This window comes from Cavia porcellus, unplaced genomic scaffold, assembly GCF_034190915.1.
Source record: "Cavia porcellus strain 051 isolate PalLab524CR breed Dunkin Hartley unplaced genomic scaffold, mCavPor4.1 scaffold_17, whole genome shotgun sequence".
In the NCBI taxonomy this organism is placed as follows: domain Eukaryota; kingdom Metazoa; phylum Chordata; class Mammalia; order Rodentia; family Caviidae; genus Cavia; species Cavia porcellus.
The window spans coordinates 52,774,905-52,802,113 of NW_026947500.1; the positions used below are offsets into that span (position 1 = coordinate 52,774,905).

Here is a 27,209-nt window from a genome sequence, read left to right on the forward strand (position 1 = left end):
CTGATAATCAGCCACTGGGGCCAGAGTCCCCAATGATGCAGGTGTGTCCCTAATAAAATCCTCCTTTCTCTCTATTACTTTCTCTCATATTTGTATCTGCAACAGAGATAGGCACCAAGGAATTTCCTGTGTGACTCAGCCAGTCAGATCCAGAAGTGTGTCCTCCTAACCCTCAAGTAGAGTCTAAAGCCCATCAATTGGAAACTACACCACAATCACTCTGCATGCATACAACTGCATGACTTTTTCTTATTTAGCAGCACTATTGCAAAGAAAAAAAATCCAATAAAAGCAATGCTACAAAGCTTCAAGTCAAGATTGTGGGAGAGTAGTGCATTGTGTATTGTTACCTTCAAAGTAGCAAAAGTACTTTTTAATAAGGGGGAAAGAAATCATGGAGAAATGGTTTTTAATGACTCGTGTCACCTTGTATAAAATGCTCCATCACAGAAGATATTATAATGAGTGGAACTATCCAAAGAGAGAAAAATCATATGATCCCAATATATCGAATCATAAAAGGATTCAAAGATATAGAGACAGAGAACTAAAGTGTGGTTTAGTCAGAGAGGAGGATGGAGGTGAGAAAGGACAGAGATGTAAATCAGAGGATACAAACAGCTGTTATATAGAATGAAAAGGTCTAGCGATCTAATGTGTAAAGTGTTGAAACTGTCATTTATACAAAATGAGGTTTTCAGCCATTGTGGGCTTGAAAAAAATGTGTAGTTATGCAAAATCATATACCACTTAATTTGCATTGTTATAGCAATCGTTTTCCTATCACCATTTATTTCACAACTTCATGCTGTGGGCATTAAGTATGCACAATAAATTTCTCCTAGGTCATATACACCTACAATCATATAATTGTGAGGTATTTAACATGATTTCTTCTCATTTTTATTAGTGCATATTAGTTTACATGTATCATCAGTTTCACTGCCATATTTTCATAGATTAACATGCTTATGAAGCCGGAATGTAAATAAAAGGCTTCTAGTAGAATAATCACTTTGTAATACTTACAGAACTGGCAGGACACTTGGCCCACTGAATAAAGAGATCAGAGAAAAACAAATTATATGCTACTCAAGGATGAAAAGACACCACATCTTGACAATAAGATATATGAGTCAGGAGGTCCTGGAAAAGAATTGAGGCAGCCCCTAGGAGACTAATGGAGGCAATAGGATCCAGAAATACAGAACATGGGACACACACTTTGGCCACTTCAGAAAACTGTGGTGACTTCAGAAAGGTGCAGGCCATGCCAGGAATGCTTGACCTCAAAAGTAATGTGGCTTCAAGAACAAGACATCCCATTGACCATTGGCAGTGTTTCCATAGAGCTAAAACAAAGCCCATCCTTCCCTGCTGCTTATGATTTATATGTTCGGTCTACTTAAGTCACATCACAGCCCTCCAACACTTTCTCGTGTTCAGAGACAGCTTCTCAGAGGCATGCAGTTCCACTGGTTCCAGTCACAGGGCATAGGGACATAATTCAGATTGCGACTTATTTTGTGTACAGCTTTGTTGTTTTTGGCAGTATTGCTATACAGGGGGAAGCCAACATTTTCTAGAGTCTGAATCTGGATGTGTGCGAGATAAGATCCAAGGCCCAAGCCCCGGTACTCAGGCACAGTGGCTCCCATTCGCAGCTCTCCAGTGTAGTCCATCAAGATCCGGGTCACAGGGGTCTTCTCAGGCCCCAGCAAACAGAAGGTGGGGAAGGTCCGGATACAGCGCTCGATGAATCTCTGGCTCCTCTCATTACCGCCAAAGGCCCAGAATTTATTCACTAAGGCAGCGTGTGCTAAATCCAGCGATGAGAGTTTAAACATCTCTTGATTGCTGCGGAGCAAAAGGAAAAAGAATAGCACATAATGTCAAATACATTGTTTCCCCCAGAAAGTAAATTGAGAAGAAGTAGGAAAACAGCTAATGAGAAAAACTCAGCAGTCATAATCTCACTAACTGTGTGATTTTGGGCAGGTAGCTTAAATCTCTCTACCTCCATTTCTTGTGGTCTAAAATCAGGATACTAATTGCATTTCTGTAAAGGGACAGAAGAAATAAGATCTGTTGCATACAGGCATACCAAGCACCCAGACACACACACAAGAAAAACTCCATTAAACTTAAGTATTATTATCACAGTAGCTTTGTAGTATAATTTCAAGTCAGAGTATAAGATGCCCTCTACCTTGACTTTGTTGCTTAGGATTGATCCATCTTATCTTTGAGAAAAGTTCCAAACACATTCACTGAAACAAAGCCTGTTTAATAAATGGTGCCAGAAAAACTAGCTTCCCTCATGCCGAACATGAAAACTAGACCATATTTCTCTCCATTCACTAAACTGAAATCAAAACGTATCAAAGATGTAAACAAGCAAATAGAAACACTAAACTATTGGAAGAGAAAATAGGTAGGTCTCGTAAAGAAAGAGGTGGAGGCAAAGATTTCATAAACAAAAGCCTGACCACATGGAAAATAATATAAATTGCAGGCAACAGAGATCTCATCCTGTCCTAAAGCTTTGGCACAGTAAAAGAAATCACCAAGAGAATGAAAAGACAGCCCACAGAGAGGGAAAGTACCCTAGCCAATTGTCCCTCAGACAAGGGACTGATATCTAAAACACATACAGAATTCAAAAATATTATATCTTCAAATTTAAAGACGCAATCCAAAAATGGGCACCTGAGATAAATACACATTTTTCAGAGGATGAAATTAAATAGCAGATAAATATATGAAAACATGTTCAAGATCACGGGCCATTCTAGAGATGTAAATTAGTCAACACTGTGATTCCATCTCACCCCAGAAAGAATGGCTATTATTGAGACATCAAGCAGTACCAAATGCTGGAGGGGCTGTGGGGAAAACGGAACCCTTCTGCACCTTTGGTGGGTGTGTAGACAGGTGCAAACACTGTGGAAATCAGTGGGAACATGCCTTAAAATAGTAGAATTAGAGACCCCATTTGAACCATCTCTTCCCATTGTATCTTCAGAAGAATTGAAAACATCATACCACAGTGATATATGTGCACCCATGATTAGAGCAGTACAGTTTGTAATCTTGGAAACAAACCAAATGCCCGTCAACAGAAAAATGACTTTTAAAAAAAGCTATGGGTAAAGCACCCAGAGAACAGTGAAGCAAAAGCAGAAAACCATTTCCATATCCAAAGCTAAAGAACCAATGAGAGGAGCTGCGGCTGTTACAGGCCACAGGCCATGGCTACCAGGTGGAACATGCACCTCAGAGGAGGCTGATTGGTGCAGAAGAGCATGGAGCAATCTAATGTGACCAGTGAGGTCCAGTGGAAGTTACAGCTACTGAGGAAGACAGTGACATGAGGACTCACAGCCTAGGGCAGAACAGGAAGAAAGAGATTAAGTGGCTGCTTCTCTTCTCCTATCATCTAGTTTTCCCGGAGTGTGTCTCATTAGCTGAAGCTCAGAAGACATTGCAAATAACACTGGGAAGCAGAGTGGAGTAATTGCAAAATGCTGGATTTATAGGTATGTGCCACCACGTCCCACTTTTCTAACCCATGCCCAAGCAGCAGGTCATGGCAAACTATGTAGCAAAGTAAATTTGTTCATGCCATAGCAACTAGGAAGCAAAGAGAGAAAGAGAGGAAAAGGAGGGGCTGGTGTTCCCATATCCCCACCCCCAAGAACCTAATCTTCTCCAACTACAACCCATCTCCTAAAAGTCCTTCCTTTCCCAAAAGGAAGCCTTCAGCAAAACAGCCTTTGAAAGATGCTTCAGATTCAAACCCAAACATCATGTCTTCCTTCTATCCAGTTAGACCTTTGGCTTAGCTACAGAGGCAGAATAAGTGTCTGTGAACCTTTCTGGACAGAAGTAAATAATCCATGCTCTCCAAACCAGATTTATGATGATCTACAGAGATTTTTTTAAAGCCTCTTTTATTGGTATATAGAGTCTGCCCTTTCATTCATTTGGAAGATATTGGATGTCATGAAAATTTTTGTAAATGGAAGCATTTCTGAAAAATTTTAATATAGCATCTTTACTACTCTGTCACCATTAGGATCAAGCATTAATATGCCACAAATAAACTAAATATACTGGCTTAATACATATTAGGTCTAACAGATCAAGAAGACTTGGGTCAAGTGACTTTTACTAAATAAGGAATGAATAGCACTGAGAGCAACAAAGCCACATCCTGCCTCTTATACCATTGAAGCCCAGCTTCCTCTAGTGCAAATCCCTTATTGAAATGTAAAAATGCTTTCTAAATCTCAGTATTATATGCATATAAGGTATGAAAATCATTAAATTCCTTGTTTCCCTAATTTTTAAAATTATGGTACATGGACCAGCTCCTTAAGTATTGCTGGTGTATGGAACTGTGCCAATATCCCAGCTAAAGAAATTCATTTCTGTCATAAACAGCACAAATACTACTCTTATTACTGACTAAATACAATATATTCATTGCCCGGTACTGCTAGGCAGTTTGAAATTTCTTGCTCTTTTCTTGTTTGTTTCCTTGTAACCTTTAAAGCAGTTAATATTATTAACCCAATTTTTTTGGAATTCTAAAGGAAAAATTATATCTAATTTTTTCAGCCTTTCAGAAACAAAAAAAAACTATTGTTTTTTTAATCCAATGGAACATTACTCTTCCACAAAGAAGGATAAATCTGAGACATTTCTAAATAAATGGATGCAACATGAGACCATACTGAAGTGAATTGAATCAGTCACACATGTTTAAATATCAGATCTTTTCTCCAACATAGGACAATGAGATAACAATTAATGACCAAAGTATAAAATAGGCACTGTGAAATAGCAAGGAATGTTTCAAAGGAAAAAGGAACCTGTCAGAGGAGGGGATGGAAAAGAAAAAAAAAATGAGAAAAGAAGCATAAAATAAAGCTTCATAAAGAAGGAATGGAAGAGGGGCTGAAGGGAGGGAAAAACAAATAGGAATCAAGGCACAAACACACAGGTAGGAAATCATTAGCTTGATGTCATCATTCCATATATCTAAGTTATAGCAATCAATTTAATTTTTATAGAAGAATCTCAGCAATGTGTTTCATCAGATTACATGGTGAAATTTGCTAAACTTCAGATTTTTTTCAGTTTGGCTGTGAAGCTGCTTAGAAGTAAGGCAGAAGATATCAGCCATATTGTACAGATGAGAACAGTAGCTCAACAGAACATGAGTCAGAACCACAAAGCAAAGCCAGTGAGCAGCACAGCCAGCATTTGGAATCATGAAGATTAGCATCCACGGGTCCTCAGCCATTGTGCTGCATACAGGGGAGTCTGAAGTCAAAAGTTAACGCTTTGGAGCCCAGTCGGCTCCTGTAACAGAATACGGAGAAGTAAGGGCTCCCACCATGGTGTCATGGGCTTCCAGGGGCTCCATGGGAACCCAATGCATGGGATTCCACATTCAAACAACAGTTACACCGTTCCCAAGGTATGGGGAACCAGTCCCTTCATCTTAAGAACCTGCCCTGGAACGTCTTCTACCAGGATGTTCTCCTAGATAGAACCAGGGGTGCTAATGGGGCTCTAAGTGACTGCACCTCCAGTCTGTGCAGTGACGCATTTCACTAAGGGAACGAAGATCTCCTGTCTCTCTGATGCACAGGCATTCAGCATCTGCAAGGCAAACACACACATCATTTTTCAGCCCTATCCCTTGTTACACTAGAAAAAAATGAGAGAAGACACGTAACTTATTTTTTTTTTTTTTTGTTGGAGGACTTTTTCACTGTGCCTATGCCCAGGGAACCTTTAGGACACTCGGGAGGCTCATAAAAAGGGAAAAATGCATGAAGATAACAGGAAAGGGTTGTGTAGGCAGGCAAACAGCAAGCCCACCTCCCACATCCCTATGTGAGTGAGCATGTGGGACTGAGTGGCAGAGGGAAGTCCAGAGATGCTGCTGGGAAGCTACAGGTCATGCTGCACCTGGAGAAGGAATTCTGTTTCATTCAAAGTGCTGAGAAGCCTTGATGGCTCCCAACAGGTGAAGCACAGAACCCAAATGGTGCTCTGGAAGGACCACACTAGAAATCACTTGTAGGTCGGCAGGAAAGACTGTGGCCAGTGAGGCTGGTAAATCACTTTCCTTAAAGCTGTCAGCATGCTGGGAGGGGCTTCTACCGTCAAACTCACATGATGCTGGGAGTCTCAGATTTTAAATGCTGTGTACCCAACAGGGAAGGTAACAGTTTCTTTACTGTTATTGGCATCATATAAAGGAAGCACTGTGTTTTCTTGACCTCAACCAATTTAGCAGCTGCAACACTTTGTATCACCTCATCCAGGCTTGACTGTGCACCTAGAGGGGCAGAAGCAAGGATAACCAAATGAAGCAGGCTTTAGCAACAGACAATCTGGCTCCTATCATCGCCACTTACTAGGAGTGTGATCAGTTCACTCTCTGAGCATGCTTTCTTTTATGTAACATAAACAATCCTGAAAAATCTTTCAGTTACTGGGCAAAGGAAGATTGATGTTGAAATCCTAGCAACCAATCTTACCTTTGTACATCTCTGTTAAGGAACTGGTCAAATACTACTTCATTTTATCTTCCTAAAGACACTATGCTGTAGGGTTTTTGTTTTTATTATCCTCATTTTTATAAATGAAGACACAGAAGAAAATTTAAGTCGCTTGGTTGCCAGTGCTTAAAAAGGGGCTGAACCAGGAATCAGCTTTCAGTGTTACTAGGGAGAGCAGGATCATAGCCCCAGCAGCTGGACTTCGTGGCCCTAAGGAGCCCTGTGGAGCAATGAGTTGCTGTTACTACTCCAGGAATGAGAGGCCTGAGGGAGAGCTCTGTTCTCACATCCAGGCACCTTGGGGGCCCATGTGTATATCATGAATCCTCAGCTAAGGAGAAAGTCCCTTATCCAAAGTTTCTGGCATCTGAACACTACCTGCAGCATTTAAAGCCCACACCTTTCGTGTGGGTGGCCAAATAGAAGGACCAAGCACTAGGAGGAAGTGAAAGTTTGAGGGGAAGGTGCTCAGGATGGGAGGTGACCCTACCCTAATAGCCAACACCCCCCTCACTTTCCTTACTTTGGATTTGCAAATGTTGTTTCCAGTTGATGACATCTGGTTTTTCAAGGAATTCTTGACAGTTCTTGGGGTCCTTAGAAAAGATTTGGTAGGTGTTGGTGTAGTGATCAAGGTCATCGATCATCTCCTGTGAGGTTTGGCAACATGGTATTAATCAAACCAGTTATAACAAGACATTTCAATATTTGTTACGTAGCTTTTATGATCGTAGTACTTTCCAAAGTGAAATTATGTTTGGTTCACATATTTTTATTTATACTAAATCATTTATGTCAAAAAAAAAAAAACAATGTCAACTACTCTATTTGCTTTATGTTTTAAAAAATCTTGTCTGGTTAATTATTTATGTGTTGCATTACAATTTAATGTGAAAAAAATGTGCACTGGTTTAAGTAGAATTCCTCCATGATTTTCTATTCTTCCAGAGAAACAAAAAAATAATAGTGTCCAGGGAAATCTTTAATTGCAAGACTAAATACTATTCTGTTTCAAGGAGATTCACAACAAATTATTATGTTGTGAAATATGACAGTATTGAAATTGATGCAGAAGACTTGGTAGTATTAGAACTTCAATTCCACATCCGAAACTGTTGTCATATCAGGAAAACAGAATGAATATAAATAAACAACATGATATTACACCTCAAACACCTAGACAAAGAAGAGCAAGTCCAGCCCCGGGCCAAAAGAAGAGAGGAAATTATAAAAATCAGAGCAGAAGTTAATGCAATAGAGACTAAGAAAACAATCCAAAGAATCAATGAATCAAAAAGTTGGTTCTTTGAAAGGATAAGTATAGTGGTTAAGCCCCTAGCCAAACTTATTTTTAAAAAGGGAAGAAAAAGCTCTAATTCACGCAACAAGAAATGAAAAAGGTGAAATCACTACACACTCCGTAGAAATACAGAAGATCATCAACACATATTTTGAAAACCTCTACTCTCATAGGTTTGATAACACAGGAGAAACAGAGATTCCTAGAAACATGTGAAGTAACAAAGCTAGGTCAAGGAGATGTAAAACTGCTGAACAGGCCAATCTCTATTAATGAAATTGAAAGTGTAATTAAGTCCTTACCTATAAAGAAGAACCCAGGCCCAAATGGATTCATGGCAGAATTCTACAAGAAGTGCAAAGAAGATTTTGTACTGCAACACTCCTCAAACTCTTCAGTGAAATTGAAAGGGAAGCAATCCTTCCTAAGTCATTGCTGGAAGCAGATAATACTCTAGTAATAAAACCTGAGAAAGACCCAACTAATAAAGCAAACTACAGACAAATTTCCCTAATGAAAACAGATGCAAAAGTTTTCAATAAAATATTGGCAAATAGGATGCAGAAAATTGTCAAGAAGGTTACACACCATGACCAACTGGGACTCATCCCAGGGATGCAAGAATGCTTTAAAAATACATTAATCAATAAATGTAACCCAACATATCAACAAAACCAAATGTAACAATCACATGACTATTTTCATAGATGTAGAAAAGCTTTTGATAAGATCAAACATTCATTTATGATAACAACCTTACAGAAAATTGGAATAGATGCTCTTTACCTCAATATAATAAAGGCCCCCAAGACAAACCAACAAGCAGTACCATACTAAATGGCCAAAATTTGAAGGCCTTTATTTTAAAATCAAGCACAACACAAGGATGTCCCTTATCACCGCTCCTATTTAATATAATAGTGGAAATACTGGTCACAGCAATTAGACAAGACAGAAATAAAGGTGGTAAAGATAGGAAAAGAAGAAGTAAAATTATCATTATTTGTAGATGACACGATACTCTACATAGAATACTCCCTAAATTCCATTGAAAGACTCTTAGATATAATACATGAATTCAGCAATGTACCTGGATACAAAATCAATACTCAAAAATCAATAACATTCCTATACACTAACAACAAGGTCACAGTGAGAGAAATAAGAGAAACCACACCCTTCACACTAGCAACCAAAAAGTGAACTATTTAGGAATTACTCTGATGAAAGAAGTGAAAGACCTTTACAAGGAAAATATGATACACTGAAAAAGAAATTGAAGAGCATCTCACAAAGTGGAAAGACATCCTTGCTCATGGATAGGAAGAATAAATACTGTGAAAATGGCCATTCTCCCAAAACTCTTATACAGATTCAATGCAATCTCAATAAAAATAACATCAATATACATCACATATCTAGAGAAATCACTCCTAAAATTCATCTGGAGCAAGAAGAAACATACAATAGCAAAGACAGTTCTAAGCAGCAAAGGCAAGGCAGGAGGCATCACAATCCCTGACTTGAAGTTATACTACAAAGCATCTGTAGTAAAATCAACATGGTACTGGAATCAAAACAGAGCTGAAGATCAGTGGAATACATTGGAAGACACAACTACAACTGCATACAATTCAGCCACTTTATCTTTGATGAAAAAGTTAAAAGCCTTGAGTGGAAGAAATATAGTCTCTTCAATAAATGGTGCTGGAAATACTGACTCCCTCTATGCCGAAAACTAAAACTAGACCTATGCTTATTACTGTGTACTAAACTTAGTCTAAATGGATCAAAGATCTAAATATTAAAAGAGAAACACTAAATCTGTTGGAAGACAAAGTAGGTTAAAATCTTGAAGACATAGGGGCAAGTAGAGAATTCATGAACAAGAACCAAACTGTATGAAAAATACTTCCCAGAATGTATAAATGGAATCATGTCCTTTTAAAGAGTTTTGCATGGTGAAAGAAATCTCTGGCATACAGAAAAGAGAACCCAAAAATTGGGGAAAATGGTCTGGGGACCATTACTGCATATTCCATCAGACAAAAGACTTATGTCCAGAACATATAGACAATTAAAAAATCAGATCCCCAAAATTCACAGACCCACTGCAAAAATGGGCATCTGAGATAAATATACAGTTCACAGAGGAAGAAATACAAATGTTAAATAAATACATGGAAAAATGTTCACCACCATTGGTCATTAGAGAAATGCAAATTAAAACCACACTGAGATTCCATCTCACTCCAGAAAGAATGGCCAGGACCAAGAAAACTACCAACAACAAATGCTTAACAGGCTGTGGCAAAAAGCAATTCCTCTGCACTGTTGGTGGGAGTATAGACTGGTGCAACCATTGTGGAAGTCAGTCTGGGGATGTCTCAAACAGCTGGGATTGGAAGTACCATTTGTTCCAGCTATTCCACTTCTAAGCATGTTCTGAGAAGAACCAAAAGCATCATACCACAGTGATATATGTGCACCCATGTTTTTAGCAGCATAATTTGTAATAATCACATCTTGGAAACAACCTAAGTGTCCATCAACTGAGGAATGGATAAAAAAAACTTGTGGTATTTTTATAGAATGGAGTACAACTCAGCTATAAAGAACAATCACATTGAGATATTTATACATAAATGGGCACAGCTTGAGACAATACTCATAAGTGAAAGAAATCAAACCCACATGTATTAAATGCCAAATAGTTTCCCTAGTATAAGAAATGGTAAGAATACATAAAAGTGTGTGATAATCATGCTTCCCCATTATATTGTTTTAAACCTTATAATGTTTTCATTCATTAATTGGAATGATTTTATTCTGGGCTGTTTGATTTTATTATCTGTGATGGTATTAGCAGCTGTTTTGAAGAAAACAAGACATCATAATAGCTAGTGCTGATGTAATATCATCTTGTCTTGAAGTCAAGATTTTGTTCAAGCTTTTGTTCTTCTGTCTCCATGGGTCTTAAAATGTATATTATTCGATTTTATTATGTATGATAGTACAAACAAAACTTTTCTAGACAAGTAGATAATATAGAAACCATTGTTCATTTTCTTTTAGTTGGCTCTAAATACCCTGTAATACTGTCATTCTCTTGAATGTTTTACATTGTCTTGATATGTTTGATGCTGCAGTGTATGAAGTTATACTCAAATGTTCCAAGGAAAGAGGCAACATGGTAACTACTGTTATGTCAGGATATCTTGTGGTGAAACACTATGTTGCTTAAATTTTTATGTTCTGACCTGAGCTGTTGTGTTATTATTTCCTCTTTTATCTCAATCTCCTTTTTTATTATTTATTTATTTGTATTTTTATTTCTTTAGTTAAGAGAAAAATGAATTTAAAAATAGCAGGATATATTATAGTAACCACTTTGACTTCTTTCTAACTTGATTTGAAGCCCTGTATTGCTCTCACCATCTTCTATTGCCTGATTTTACTCTATTCTGTTTTGCTTGATAGTATCAAGTTTGAGGGTACGGGCAACTACTTTGAAGACAGTAAGATTCACTATGATGCCCATTCAGGTTTGACTATTATCTTCTTTTGAAGTCCAGTAATGTCTCCATTGTTTCACTTTTATTGGTTTTGTTCTGTGCTGTTTTGTTCAATTTTATTATGAATGATGATATAGGCAATTCTTTTTAAGATAGCAAGAGGCATTATGACAACATTTGTTTGTCACCTTCTATTCTGTTTTTACATCATGTACTATGTCCATCCTTTTGATTTGAATGACTCTTTTTGTTATGTCACATTTGGTTTTATGCTTTTCAAAAACAGTAATAAAAACTGAGAGTAATAAAACCCAAAATGTGTAATTGTTATTGTAAAAAGGAGAGGAAAAGAAAATGCCTTAAAGGATACATCTGCATGTATATTTAACTGTACAAGATAGATAACCATATTACTGAGTTTTTGTTGGATCAGTGAACAGAACTGTTTGTAATCTCGCTGTTTGTCCTCTTTGTATGCTTTAATTTTGTAACTTGAACAACTATTTCTAAGATGACAATATGTAATCTATCAAGTAGTGATTTTTCACTTTTGAAATTCTATATTACTTGTACCTTTTTCTGTTTTTTTCTTTTCTCTTTAAAAAAAATTTTTAAAAATGCAATATGATTTTCATTTTTTGAATTTTAACAATTAATGTAAATTTCTATATTTGTTCCTCTGTGTTGTTTTATAGTTTTTAATAAATAATGATACGTATACAGTGTATGACACGATGTCACAAGGGACATACAGGTAATAAAAGAGTTACTGAGCAGGTTGCTACAAAATAATTACTGGTACTGTGCAGAAAATTAAAAGATCCATCACATATTATTACCCTACTTGCTTTTATATGAAAAACAGCTGGAACTCAAAATTTAGTATCAAATTCAGGAAAATGTTGCTACCTATATTCTTCATATTATACACTAGTTATTTAATCTGCTTCAGACTTCATAGGTGCTACTTTAGTTCCTTTAAACTGCCTCTTTCACCCCTCCCCCTATATTGCCACAATTTTGTCCTCTACTTTTGTCCTCTATCTATATATTTCAATTTTTAATAACTGATGTAACTGATATGGTGCAAAATTTAACTTTCAACTTTCTGCGTTTCACTTATTTCTCTTAGCATAATTATATGCTAAGAGAATAACTTGCATGCAACAATGGCCTATATGTTTCAACCAAGTTGATTTTCAATTACTCGGCTACTTGAATAATTCAAATATTTAACCTCTTGAGTTCTATGATGACTCATTACGTAGATTTTTATTTTTCATTAGTGTATTTTGGAAATACATGATGATCACATTCTATGACCATCCCACTGAAGCTAAGTAGAATTTGGCTTGGTTATTATTTAGTACTTGGACTGGCAACATACACTAAGCATCTACTAAAAGCAACCATTATAATTTTACCCACAACAGAAAAAATTTCAACAGCAATAATATGCAGCTAACTATCTAAGTGTTAACAAAGGTTAATGGCTATACTGGTAAGATAGATGAGTGCAAGATGAGAGATTGAAAACTTAAGAAATAAAGATGAGAAGGGGAAGAAAAAGGTGAGGAAAAGTGCCCTACTAGGAATTTAAAAGATAATAAAAGAATTAGCTCAAGGTGTTGAAAAAGAAAAAATAACTAAAACAAGATAAAAGATAAAAGAGTGAAACTGAGGAAATAAAGACCAGAATGCTAAAAGGAAAATGTTAGAAAGAAAAAGAAACAAAGAAAAAAAGAGAAAGAAGAAGTCCACACACACACACACCCGAAAAAAAAAACAGTAAATAAGGGACAGCAAAAATAATGAGTCCAAAAATGGGAAAAAGGTGTTTTGAGTGAATGGTTTCACTTCGTGACCAACAACTTTGGAATCCAGCAGGTCACAGTTTTCTTTACCTACCTTTACACTCTGTTGGTTTGTAAGGTGCCCCTCCTCCAGATGCCTCCCTGTCGTTTGACCCCAGTTTGTATCAACTGTCCAAGCCAAGGCATACACTTTCTTATCTTGGTAGATGGAAGGCAATCAGACCTCTGATCTGTGCTGGATAGTATCCAGCAGGGAGAGGTTAAAGAAACCCACTAGAGGTAATACCAGTGCTTTCAGAGCCAGCCATTTCTGAATGTACCGTAAGCTGGCTTCTCAGCATGAACAGGAGGGCCCATGTCCTGTTCAGCCTGAGTTTAAACTTTTCAGGGATCGATGTCTAGCCCACTGTTCATGTACAGCTATCTTCCGTGGCTGTTGCACTCAGGCACTGTGGGAGGGGCTGGCCCCGGGGAACCTGAAGTGAAGGTGTTTTGTCTTTTTTCTGAATCTCGCTCTTCATTTCTCAAACCCTTCCTTAAACAGGACTTGATCAAACACTCACTGGCAGCAGGCGCCTCTTCAGCAGTGGCCTGCTATGCTGCTTTCAAAGTTCTCAAGCACTATGGGCTCCTCCCTCCTCTGGCCAGTGCCATTGCCCTATGTGTGGCGTTTCCCTGTGCAGGTGCAGGAGGAGCTTACTTTGTGTCTGTGCAAAAGAGTTCTTCCTCAAACCAAGGCAAGCTTCCAGATTGCTTCATTCTCTTCTCTACATTGTGAGTCATTTTTCCAACTTCTCTGTACCTTCTTCTTTTTCCTCTAGATTCTTCTTAATTCCCAGTAATCCAGTTCTTTATTTCTCTCACTGAGTTGTTGTTTTCTGGGCTCAAGATTCTGAGTCTCAGAGAGGCTGTGTTTCACTGCTCATTGCTACTCTGCTCTTTTGATTCCTCACCTGTGTGGATTTTTAACTTATGTTTTTCAACGTGCTTAAAACATATTTTGTATTTAGAGTCTGTTAGTCACTTTAACAAAACTATGCAACTGAAAATATATTCCAAGTACTGATATCTCCTTTTGCATGAATATCTGCCTAAAGCTTCTTAATCATCTTTCTATATTTTAGGCATTATTCTTCCCTGCTTGTAATGTGTCCACTGCTCTTGTCAATCTGTCAAAACCCACGTAACTGCAAAATTTAATTCAAGTGAAATATCCCCCTGGAAGGCACTTTAATTCTTTCTCTTGTTTGCTGAAATCTCTATTTTTAATCATCTCTTGGCCAATCACATTTCCATATATTACAGTCTTTAAATAATAAAAAGTCCTATAATAGAAGTTTGACTGAAAGTGCAGGCCACAGCAGCTTGACTGACCCAGAAGGGAGGTGGCACAAAGAAATATAGTGCACACCACAGCAACTTGACTGATCCCCACTCTGCTGCACTCCAGCCACTGCCTCTGTCACCTCCAGGCCACCAGCAAGACCTGTTGCTGTGGGCCTGGGAGTGAATTCTCACCCACCGGCTGCCTTAGCCTTGCCCCAGCTACAGCTGATGACCTGGAGGGAAGGCGGCACAAAGTGTGCCGCCGCTGCCACTGCTGCTGTGCTCCAACCACTGCCACCTGGAAGGGAGGTGTCACAAAGTACTACGGTGCATGCCACAGCACTTGAATGATTTGGAAAGGAAGGGGCCAGCATATGTTGTCCCTGTCGGAACCTCATTAGCACTAGGCAGAGAGAAGGGTCAGCTAGCCAGCACACTTTAGAAGAATTGTAACAAACAAAGAAAGAAACTGAGGCCTCCTGGAAGAAGCAAAAAAGATGGGAAGAGGAAGCAACAACAAAAAGTCCGAGTTCCCAACCCTGATAACATGGACTCAGGACAGGTAAATACAAAGAAGAATGAGAACAGCAAACATGCAATATCTGACACAGCACCAGTGGACATAAGATTTATTCAGGACCTCATAGACGAGTTCAAAAGTGAAACATTTAGTCAAATAAAGCAAGATATAAGAAGATTAATAAAAGAGATACTAAGCACCCCTCAAGCAGACACACATGGAAGAAGGGAGGAACTCAAACAAAGGAGACAACCATTTGATGCAGAATATAAAAAAAATACAGAATACATGAGGCAAATCCAAAGAGATCACAATGAAATTAAAAACTCTATGGAAAAATGGCAAATCAACTGGAAAGAAACTAAGGATAGATGATCCAAACTGGAGGACAGTTTTGCAATGTGGGAGTATGAAAGGGAAAACTTTTTAAAAATAATAAGGAAACAAGTGGTAAATGTAAAAGGCTAGAAGATGACAAAAGGATCTATAACTTGAGAATAAAGAATATGAAGGAAGAAGCTGGGGTACAAACAAAGTAACTACACAGGTTATTCACAGAAAAAATTAATGAAAACTTCACAAACAGGAAAAGGAAATAGTATCGTGATATATGAGGCATACAGAAATCCAGCCACCTACAGCCAAAACAGAGTTATATCCAGGCATATAAGAATCGTGATCCCAGAAATTCAATATAAGAACAGAATATTAAAAGCTGTTGGAGACAAGAAACAGATAATCTATAAAGGAAGGCCCATCAGAATAACGGCAGACTTCTTGACACAAACTGTGAAGTCAAGAAGATCCTGGAGTGAAATATTCTACGCCCTGAAAGAAAATAACCTCCATCCCAGATTGATATATCCTGCTAAACTGTCTCTAGAAATTAATTGATTAATAAGATGCTTCTAAGACAAAGAGGAACTTGGGAAATTCGCAACCACCAATCCAACACTACAGAGAATACTGCAGTTCATTCTAGAGAGATAGAAAAGTACTAGGATTCCAAGAATGGCAGAGAAGCCTCAGTGAATGGAGCAGAAAACAGAATTAAGAAAATGAGCAGACAATTGATGGGAAAAAAGAGCATAACAGAAATGAGGCAGAGAATATTTTATTCAAAACTGAAATAATTGACAGTATCAAGTCTGAGAGTATAGGCAACTACAGTGAAGATGACAAGACTCTATGATACACATTCTGGTTTCATAACTGCCAGTTTTTGAAGTTCTATAAGATATGCAAAGTTGTATTTTTATTAACACTGTCAGGTACTGATATATTCAATTGTCCTATGTCTGATGATATAGCCAATTATGTTGGACATAACAAGAGACAGCACAGGAACCATGGTAGAACTATTTGTATAGTCTTCTTGTATGTTTTGTTTGTTTCCTGTGTTTAAAGGAATATGTTTTGTTTTGCCTTGCTTTTTTTGTTTCTCCATCTAATATAGAAAGGATAGAAATACATGTTAAGATTCATGTGTGTGCAAGTCTATAAACAGTTTATGAGAACTAGTTTTATAATACATGATGAAATGAACAGATACTTTGAAGAAACAGAGAAACCAAAATACCCACTCCTGATCCTGAAGTGTCATAATGTGAAACCCATTTGTTTAGAGTGATTTTAGCCTGTTTGGGTTTATTCAATCTCAACATAATTGAAGACATGGATAACTGCATGTATGTTTAAGAGTATAGAATTGATAACCATATTTCTAAGTTTTTGTTGGATAGTTGAACAGAACTGGGTGCAACCTCAGCCTTTGAATCCCTACTTTATATGCTCTACTTTAATATTTTGAATAACTATTTGTAAGAAGACAATCTGTAATGATCAACTAGTGATTTTTCACTGTTTATTTTTTTCTTTGAAATTATGTATTATTTCTACCCTATTTCTGTTTTGTTTAGTCTTTCTTTAAATTAAATAATAAAGAAAAGACTTTACAGTACCTATTTCTGATCACGGAGTGTCATAATGTGAAATATACCTATACTATTATTCTTTGTTCAGAATGATTTTAATCTGCTTCAGTTTGTTTAATCTAAATATAAATGAAGATATGGATAACTGCATGTTTGTTTAAATGTATATGATTGACAACCATGTTACTAAGTTCTTGCTGCACAGTTGAACAGAACTGTTTGCAGTCTCACTGTTTGAATTTGCACTTTACATGTTCCACTCTTGTACCTTGAACATCTCTTTGTAAAATGACAATATGTAAACATCAACTAGTGATTTCTTACTGTTTACTTTTTTGTCTGAACATATGTATTATTTCTACTTATTTTCTGTTTTGTTTAGTCTTTTTACAAATAAAATATAGTAAGAAAAAGATTCATATAACAAGAGCACAAGTGTTCCTGAATGCTACTGTACATTGTCACTGTATCCTGAAGTTCACCACTGTCCCATGATTCCTCTGGTCTGTGTGATTCTGGAGGACAGGGCTAACCAGTTATCACCCTGCTTCATTTGGGTTTCCCTCATATTTACCCACCTGCCACCTTCATTTTATGTAGCAAATATAGACTCTATAATATCGACACCATAGTTGGAAACTTACCTGCTCCTGAGGACGGACAACTACTGTATTAAAATCAGGCCACTTGTCCACCAGAGCCTTTCCGTTGAAGGGGTTCTCCTGGTTCATATGGAAGATGGTCCCATAAACCTGTCCCAATTCAACACAGTGGAAGAAGAAGCATAGAGCTCACGGTCAATATTGTGCTTGTGTGACAAAGTGACTCACCCCTCTGAAAGTAGGCTGTGCAGCACTTAGAGTGTTTAGTCCAATCCTTAGGTTACATTTTATTATCCCCCAAATAAGCAGAGTTTTGAGGAAATCATAAATGAAATAAATTATCAATCACTCATTCTTGCACCACTAATTCTTTTTCATTTTTTCATGCATACACACAGTTATACAAAATGATCTCACATATATTACTTTAACATTTATTATTCCCACATACACTATACTTGACCATATTTCCAGGTCATTAAACACTCGTGTATGTAAGCATACTTCATAACTATATAATACTTACTCTATATTTCAATTTTTACCTCTTTTTTGTTTTAAAGAGAATAAAATGAAACAAAGCAAATCCAAACGGAACAGAACAAAGTAGAGCAGAGTGAAACAATGCAAATAATACAGGATTTCGAAAAAGACAGCAGGAAATCAACAGTGGCTATCATGTCACTTGTGTTCTTCTAAATAGTTGCCCATACCTTTACTCACAATATGTTCATACACATCAAAATAGTATAAAAGCAATCAAAACACAAGAAAGAAAGCCTCAAGGGCTTTCAAGACCAGATGCTAGGAAATCAATAATGCCTACCATAATGTCTCTCATTTTCTTCAAAATAGCTGCCATAACTTCATACATATTGGAATCAAATAGTTGAAAACAGACTAAAAGCAATCAAAACCAAAACTAAAAGCATCGTTATCTTTCTTTTTTTTTTTTGAAATTATACATCAGTCAAATTCTGAATAAAGCCAACTAAGATCGTACAGTGAAATTGGTACAGAGCTTCACAGCAGGTGACTGGGATAACAGTAATAGGTATTACAGTATATTTTGTTATCTTTATAATAGTTGTTGTTCTTACCTCGAGACCATACTTATAAGTGAAATAAATCAAACTCACCTGTATAAATACTGAATAGTTTCTCTCATGTAAGAAACGATAAGAATACATGAAAGTACGTGGTAATCATGATTGCCAGCCACACTGGTTTGAAGCTATATAATGTTTTCACTCCTTTCTATGAATGGTTTTAATTAGCTGTTTTTATTTTATTGTCTGTGATACTACAAATGACTATTTTGAAGAGAATAAGAGCGTAATAGCTAGCGCTGATTTAATACCATCCTGTTTTGAAGCCCCATCAAGTTTTTGTTCATTTGTTTCCATTGGTTCTAACATGTGGTACCTTATTATATCTTAATGCATGCAATAGTATAAGCAAGATTTTTATAGACAAAGAGATAATATAGAAATTGATGTTTGGTTTCTGCTAGCTGGTTCTAAATTGCCTGCAACAATTTCATTCACTTGAACGGTCTCACACTGTCTTGATAAATTTGATGCTATAGTATACGAAGTTACACTCAAATATTTCAAGGAAAGAGTCACTATGGTAACTACTATTAATGTCAAGCTATCTGGGGGTGAAACACAATGATGGTTAAATTTTTCTATTCTGATCGGTGTCATATTGATAGGTTCTTTTTTTTTTATCTCAGTCTCCCCCCCCTTTTTCTTTCCTTTTTTTAAAAAAAATTAATTTATTTCTTAGTATCTTTTAACTAAGGGAAAATTAAATTAAAAATAGTGTGATAGATTATAGTAATTTTTTTGTTTCCCTATTAACCTGATTTGAACCCGTGTAGTGTTCTCCATATCTTGTTCTGATTGATTTTATTATATTCTGTTTTGCTTAATAGTATCAAGTTGAGGGTATAGGCAACCATTTGGAATGCAACCAGATATTCTATGATGCCCGTTATTATTTGATGATTATCTTCTTTGGAATCCTGTAAGCTCTCCAATGTGATTTTATTGGTCTTATGTACGGTTTGTTCAATTCTTTTATACTAGCTGATATAGGCTACTCTTTTTAGGATAACAAGAGGCATAATGGTAACCATTGTTGATCACCTAGTAATCCCCCCTTTATTTTTTTTTATTTTTTATTTTGTTTTCATTTTATGCTATGTCCATCCTCCTGATCTAAATGACTCTGTTTTGCTTTGTCACATTGGGTTTTTCTTTGGTCCGTCTTGTTTTTTTGTTTGTTTGTTTGTTTGTTTTTGTTTTTTGGCCTTTTTTTCAATCTTTTTCCATTTCATCTTCAAAGAAAAAGTTTAAAAAACTGTGGAAGTAATGGAAACTAAAATGTGCGATTGTTAGTGTAAAAAAGAGAGGAAGGAAAGTGATCTAAAGGATATAACTGCAAGTTTATTTAAGTGTGTAGGAAACTGAACCATATTGCTGAGTTTCTCTTGGATCATTGAACAGAACTGACTGAAATCTCACTGTATTAATCTCCACTTTGTATGCTTTAATTTTGTAATCTGGACAGCTGTTTGTAAGTTGTCAATGTGTGATCTATTAACTGGTGAAGTCTTACTGTATGTTTTTTTCTCTTGAAATTCTGTGTTGCTTCTAGCCTTTTACTGTCTTGCTTCAATTAGTTTTGTCTTTCTCTTTAAATAAAAAAATAGTTGTTCTTTCAGTCACGTATATCAAAATGAGATGAAATATACAACACTATAGAACTTTATCAAAACAGAATATTGAATACAGCAGTACCATTAAGTAGAAAAGAGCAAAACAGTAATAAAAATATTTGCCTTCAAAGAAATGGTAGAAGGAAGACCTCCATATTTGCTATGGTCAACCTGCCAGAAGATACTCAGATTACTGGTTCCCATTTGCCAATGGGTGGGGGTGGGAGGATAGGGGATGTGGGATATCTGACTCTAGGCTATGTAGCAGTAGGTTCACTATTGCTAAGCAGGGATGCAAGATGGTCATTTGTTTTCACAGCCACCTCAGTTCCAGCATGGCCTGGATCTCAGGAGACACTGCTGGTTCCCCCCCCCTGGAAGGGCTGCAGTCTGCCACCCTGCCTCCGCTTACCAGGGAGGTGAGGTGCTTGCTTGGCTTCCCAGAGTCCTAAGTTCCAACATGGCATGGATCTCAGGAGACACTGCTGGTTCTTCCCCTGGAAGGGCTGCAGTCTGCCACCCTGCCTCGCCTACCAGGGAGGGGAGGTGCTTGCTTGGGTTCCCAGAGTCCTAAGTTCAAACATGACTTGTATCTCAGGAGACACTGCTGCTTCTCCCCGTGGAAGGGGTGCAGTCTGCACGCTGCCTCCACTTACCAGGAAGGGGAAGTGCTTGGTTGACTTCCGAGTGTCCTAAGTTCCAACATGGCGTGGATCTCAGCAGACACTGCTGGTTGTCCCCCTGGAAGGGCTGCACTGTGCCACTCTGCCTCTGTCTACCAGGGAGGGGAAGTGCTTGCTTGGCTTCCCAGAGTCCTAAGTTCCAACATGGTATGGATCTCAGGAGACAATGCTGGTTCTCCCCCTGGAAGGGCTGCAGTCTGCCACCCTGCCTCCGCTTACCAGGGAGGGGAGGTGCTTGCTTGGATTCCCACAGTCCTAAGTTCCAACATGGTGCAGATCTCAGGAGACACTGCTGGTTCTTCCATTGGAAGGGCTGTAGTCTGCCACCCTGCCTCTTCTTACCAGGGAAGGGAGGTGCTTGATTGTCTTCTCCGAGTCCTAAGTTCCAACGTGGCATGGATCTCAGGAGACACTGCTTGTTCTCCCCCTGGAAGGGCTGCAGTCTGCCACCCTGCCTCTGCTTACCAGGGAGGGAATGTTGTTGCTTGGCTTCCCAGAGTCCTAAGTTCCAACATGGTGTGGATCTCAGGAGACACTGCTGGTTCTGCGCCTGGAAGGGCTGCAGTCTGCCACCCTGCCTCTGTTTATCAGGGAGGGGAGTTGCTTGCTTGGCTTCCCGAGTACTAAGTTTCAACATGGCATGGATCTCAAGACACACTTGCATTGTTAACTTTCAAATAAAAATGATAAGAAGTCATCAATGGCTACCATCGTGTCTAGTTTTCTTCAGTGTAGTTGTTCCACCACCACACATATTAAAATCAATTCTTGTAACACTTTAGGTGAAATTCTAGCCATGCATGAGCATATACATGTATATCTATCATTTCTGTATTAGACAAAATACTACAAATAAATAACATGGTCTAAGAGCCAAAAACAATAACATTGTAGACTTTCAAAACAAGGTGGTAGGAACACAATTTTTGTTCCCTTTCGTAGTATCTTTGTGAGTTGTTGAATTATCAGATATGGGCATGCAAAATTGATCGAATCCTATGGATGTTACCTGTTATGTTCCAAGAACTAGCAAAATTAGTAGCACAATCATCTTAGGAATCTTTATGTATATACAAATTTATATCTTATTTTGTTTCTCTTCCTTCTGCTTTCTTTTTCCCTGTTTGAATTATTTTTTCTTCTTTGAGCAGCTTCTTACCCTTTCACAATATTTATTGAAGATTTTGTATCTTATTTACTCTTTCAGTTTCTTACACTAGGCAGACAAAATGTTATGTACACATGTGAGTTTGATTTATTGCACTTATGAGTAAGGTCTCATATCACATCCTTTTATTTATAAAAGCCTCAATGTGATCTTTCTTAATAGCTGAGAAGTACTCCATTGTAAAAAACTACCAGGTCTTTTTTGATCCACTATTCAGTTAATGGGCATTGGCATTGTTTCCAAGATAGATATTATAAATTGTATATATATGTATACAATTGTGTATATTGTATATATATATATATATATATATATATAATATCTATATCTGATAAACTAGCAATACTCATAGATATAGATATTGTGTGTGTGTGTGTGTGTGTGTGTGTGTGTGTGTGTGTGTGTGTGTTTGTGCACTGTGGCGTAATGTTTTTAATTTTTCTGGGACCAAGTTTTTAATTTTTCTTGGTGGTTTCCTTGATCCTGGCTATTCATTTTGGAGTAAAATGGAATTTCACTGAGGTTTTAATTTGCATTTTTCTAATGACCAATCAAGTTGAACATTTCCTCATGTATTTATATGCCATTTATATTTCTTCAGCTGAAAAGTGTATGTAGTTCTCACATGCTCATTCTTGGATTGTGTCTTTGAATTTTGGGGGCCTGATGTTTTAAAATTCTTTATATGGTCTAGATAAAGGTCCTTTGTCTGAGGGACAGTTGACTAATACATAGGTTGTCTTTTCACTCGGTTGCACATTTTTTTTTTTGTCATGCAAAAACGTTTTTAATAAGATGACATCCCAGTTGTTGATTCTGGGAAGTAGAATGACATTTTGACATTTTCACAAAGTTTTTTCTTTCTATCCATGAACAAGGAATGTTTTTCCATTTTCTAAGGTCCTCATCAATTTTTTTTCAGAGTACTGTGATTTTCACTGAATGAATCTTTCACTTCCTTTGTTAGATTGATTCCTAGGTATTTTATTTTTCGGGTGATACTGTGAAGGGTGTGGTTTCTCTTATTTCCCTCCCAGTGAGTTTGTTGGTATACAAGAATGTTATTGATTTTTGCATGTTGACTTTGTAACCAGCTATGTTAGGGAATTTGGTTGTTATATGTAGAAGGGTTTTTTTTTTTTTTTTTTCTTTTTGAGCCGGTGTCTCACTATGCAGTTCAGGCTGGACTTGAGCTCACTTTGTAGCCCAGGCTGGTCTCAAATTTGCAAGGTACTCCCACCTCAGCTTCCCGAGTGCTGGGGTTACAGGCATGAGCCACAATGCCCAGCTTACATGTAGAAATCTTTCAGTGGAGTTTTGGGGGTCTTCTATATAGCATGTCATGCCATCTGCAAATAATGATAGTTTAATTTCTTCCTTTACTCTCCTTAATTGTTTTATTTCTCTGGTCTAATTGCACTGGCTAATACTTCCAGAACAATACTTAATAGGAATGGTGATAGTGGACAGCCTTTATTTGTTCCTGATTTAAGAATGAAAGCTGTGAGTTTTTGACCACTTAATGTGATGCTGGTTGTTGCACATAGGTGGCTTTTATCTGATTCAGATAATGACAGTCTGCCAATTTTCCATAAGGTTCTTATCACGAATGAGTATTGCACTTTATCAGAAGCTTTTTTTTTTTTTTGCATCTATTGAGACGATTATGTAATCCTTATCTTTGGCTCTATTGATATGATTCAACATGCTATTTGATTTGCATCTGGTCAACCTTCCTTGCATTCCTGTGATGAAACCCACCTGATCATGGTATATGATCTTCTTGATCACTTGCTGCATTGTCTTTGCCAGGACTTTTACATCTATGTTCATTAGGCAAACTGGCCTGTAGTTCTCTTTTTGCTTGGGTGTTTTTTTGGTTTTGCTTCCAGGAATGAGTCTGGAAGAATTGCTTCCCTTTCAATTTCATTGAAGAGTTTGAGCAGTGTTGGCATTAAGTCTTCCTTGAATGTCTTGTAGACATCAGCTGTGAATCCATCAGGACAGCTGGGATTTTATTTATTGGTAAGGTTTTAATTACATTTTCAAATTCATAAACTAAAATTGGCTTATTAAACTGTTTTATATCTTCTTGCTCCAGCTTTGATAATTTATATGTTAGTAGTCACTTGTCTATTTCTTCTATATTATCAAACCTATTAGTGTAAAACTTTTTGACGTAGGTATTGATGTTCTTCTGTACTTCCACAGGATCTGTAGTGATTTGACACTTTTTATTCCTTATTGTCTGAATTTGAGTTTTTCTTTCCTTTTAAAATAAGGTGGCCCAGAGGCTTGTTGATTTTATTTATTTTTAAAGTAATAACTCTTTGATTCATTAGTTATTTGTATTATTTTCCTAGTCTTTACTGTGTTGATTTCTGCCACAGTCTTTAAAATTTCTGCCCTTCTTTTGAATTTGTGCTTGGCTTGCTCTTCTGTTTGTAGATGTTTGAGTTGTAGCATTAGGTTGTTTATTTGTCTTTGTTCTGTTTTTCTGATGTGCGAGTTCACCACGATACATTTTCCTCTGAAGTCTGGTTTCTTTGTGTCCCACAGGTTCTGGTAAGATGTTTTTGTATTTTCATTTACTTGTAGAATATTGTTTAATTTCTTCTGAGACCCATTGGTTGCTCAAGAGTGTATTATTTAATTTCCATGCGTTTATGGACTTTTTGTAGTTTCCTTTGTCATTAATTTCCAGTTTGATAGCACTATGATCAGATAATATGTGTGCAATAATTGCAATAACTTTGCATTTACTTAAGCATGTTCTGTGGGCTAGTATATGCTCTATTTTAGAGAATGTCTCATGTGCAGCTGAGAAAAATGAATATTCTGATGTTGTTGGGTAGAATATTCTGTACACACCTTCTAAGTCCATTAATTCACCAGCTTGATTCAATTCTCTTATTTCTTTGCTGACTTTCTGTCTAGTTGATCTGTCTCTTAGTGTCAAAGGGGTGTTATTGCTTGTTTTATTTTTCATTTCTTTTACTATTTATTTTACATTGCTGGGTGCTCCCATATTTAGTGCATATATATTTAGGATTGTTTTCACTTCCTTTTGAAGTTTTCTTCTCACTAAATAGTGACCTTCTTTATCTTTTCTGATCACTCTTGGTTTGAAGTTCACATTGGCTGTAAACAGTACAGCTACCCTGCTGTTCTTTTGGTTCTTGTTGCATGAAGTACTGTTTTCCTTCCTTTGACTTTCAGTGTATATGCTTCCTTTTGGGTTAGATTCATTTCTTGTAGAAGAATATACTTGGATGCTTTTTCTTGATCCATTTTTGCAGGCGGTTTCTTTAAGTGGATAAATTACCTCCACTTAAATTAATGTTTATAACTGATATATATTGACTCATTTTTGTCATTTTATGTTTCTACTGTTCGTTCTTTACCTTTCCCCTCGCTTTAGTATTTTTTTAACTGTCTGCCCTGCTTAGTGACTTTTTTCTATTGGTATTCTTGGAATTGTACTTGTTTTTATGTCTATCTAGAATATTGCTCAGTATTCTTTGCAGGGTTATTTGGTGGTCATGAAATTCTTCAATTGCCTTTTGTCATGGAAATATTTTATTTCTCCATCAATGTTGAAGGACAATTTTTTTAGGGTACATCAACCTGGGTGGGAAGTCATTTTTCTTCAGGATTTGAAATAGTTCACTCCATGCTCTTCTTGACTTCATTGTTTGTGTTGAGAAAGTCTGCTGTGATTCTGAAGGGCTTTCCTTTATTGGTGATCTGTCTTTTTTCTCTAACAGCTTTTAATATTCTGTTGAGATGTTGAACGTTTGGGATGTAGACTATTGCATATCTGGGTGTAGATTTATTTTGGTTATGGCTATTTGGAGTTCTATATGCTTCATTTATCTGTATGTTGGTTTCCTTTTCCACGTTTGGGAAATTTTCTGCTATTCTTTCTGTAAATACCATTTGCTCTCATTTGTGTCATCACTTACTTTTTCAGTCACACCTATCAATCTTGTATTATTTTTCCTTACATCATCTGGTAAGTGTTGTATTGTTATTTCCTAGTTCCTTGTAATTTTGAAATGACCACTTCTTTACTGTTCATTATCTCCAATCTTCTCTTTTAGGTCCGAAGACCATGTTCATTAATGTGGTTTTGCCAGCTTTTGATGGTATTTTTTATTTCCTGAATGTATTTTTAAATCTGTTTCACGTATTCTATTGTTTTCGTATGTTGTTCATGCAAGGTTTCCATGTTTTTGCAGTGCTCCTAGATTTTTTAACTAATCTTCTTTAGATGTGTTCAGCATTTCTTTCATTACATTTATCATTTCATCTTTTACCTGCGAGATTAGTTCTGATCTGAATTGCTCTATAGCTTCTTAGAGTTCATTCTTTACTCCAGTTCCTATCATTTCAGAAGTTTCAGGTGTATGATTTACATTTTCTAGTATGTTCATGTCTCCTAGGCTTATTTGGCATGCACAAAATGTTTGAGGTTGCATTGTGTTCTTTCATTATGTAATTTTCCTGTATTCTCCAGGTCCCTAGAGGCACTTAGAAGCATGATGGAGGGGTGTGTACACTGGGTGAATCTTCAGCATGCCCCAAATGGCTCACAGAATTACCCCACGTGGTTGAGGTCACTGGGTAGGGCCCTATCATGTTCTGAGTGTTGTAGCAATCTGAATGGTATGTGGAGTATACTGGGAAGGCTTTTAGGTCATGCTACATGACACACAAAAGCTCCCCAGCTTCTTAGGTGACCTGTGTGTGGTGCCACCAGGTTCCAAGGAGAGACTCACCACTGCAGAGCTAGGTAGAGGTTTCTGGCATCAGCTTCAACTCATAGGCAATATCTCCCAGCTACCTGGAAGATGCCTGGTGAGGCCTAACCAGGACCCAGGTGAAGACCAAAAGTTCTTGCAGTGTTCAAGGATTCTGGGCAGGGTCCTACCAGGTCCCAGGCAGAGTCCTGTGGCGGAACAGTTCTGTAGGGATCTCTGTGGCAGGCTTCAGCTTCCACATCGAGCTTCCCTGTTACCTCAAATATTTTACATCGCAT

At 37.2% G+C, this 27,209-nt stretch overlaps 1 protein-coding gene across 1 annotated transcript; it reads right to left on the minus strand.

Annotated features, from left to right (window-relative positions):
* Positions 1–880: 880 nt before the first annotated feature.
* Positions 881–27,209, minus strand: LOC134471117 (glycine N-phenylacetyltransferase-like). Its single transcript, XM_063229087.1, has 5 exons — positions 27,102–27,209; positions 17,635–17,742; positions 7,105–7,231; positions 6,193–6,358; positions 881–1,857 (listed from the first exon to the last, which is right to left on the minus strand). Exons 1-5 carry the CDS (start codon positions 27,207–27,209, stop codon positions 1,443–1,445), a joined length of 924 nt encoding a protein of 307 aa, XP_063085157.1. The 3' UTR covers positions 881–1,442.

What these genes read in the sequence shown, in the direction of transcription:
- LOC134471117 (XM_063229087.1), bottom strand. Translation starts at nt 27,209, where the DNA reads ATGCGATGTAAAATATTTGAGGTAACAGGGAAGCTCGATGTGGAAGCT. An exon ending in TTGTCCGTCCTCAGGAGCAG is followed by an intron (nt 7,232 to 17,634) that starts GTAAGTTTCCAA and finishes CAAACCTCACAG; the next exon opens with GAGATGATCGATGACCTTGA. An exon ending in TCTGAGACTCCCAGCATCAT is followed by an intron (nt 1,858 to 6,192) that starts GTGAGTTTGACG and finishes TTTGCTCCGCAG; the next exon opens with CAATCAAGAGATGTTTAAAC.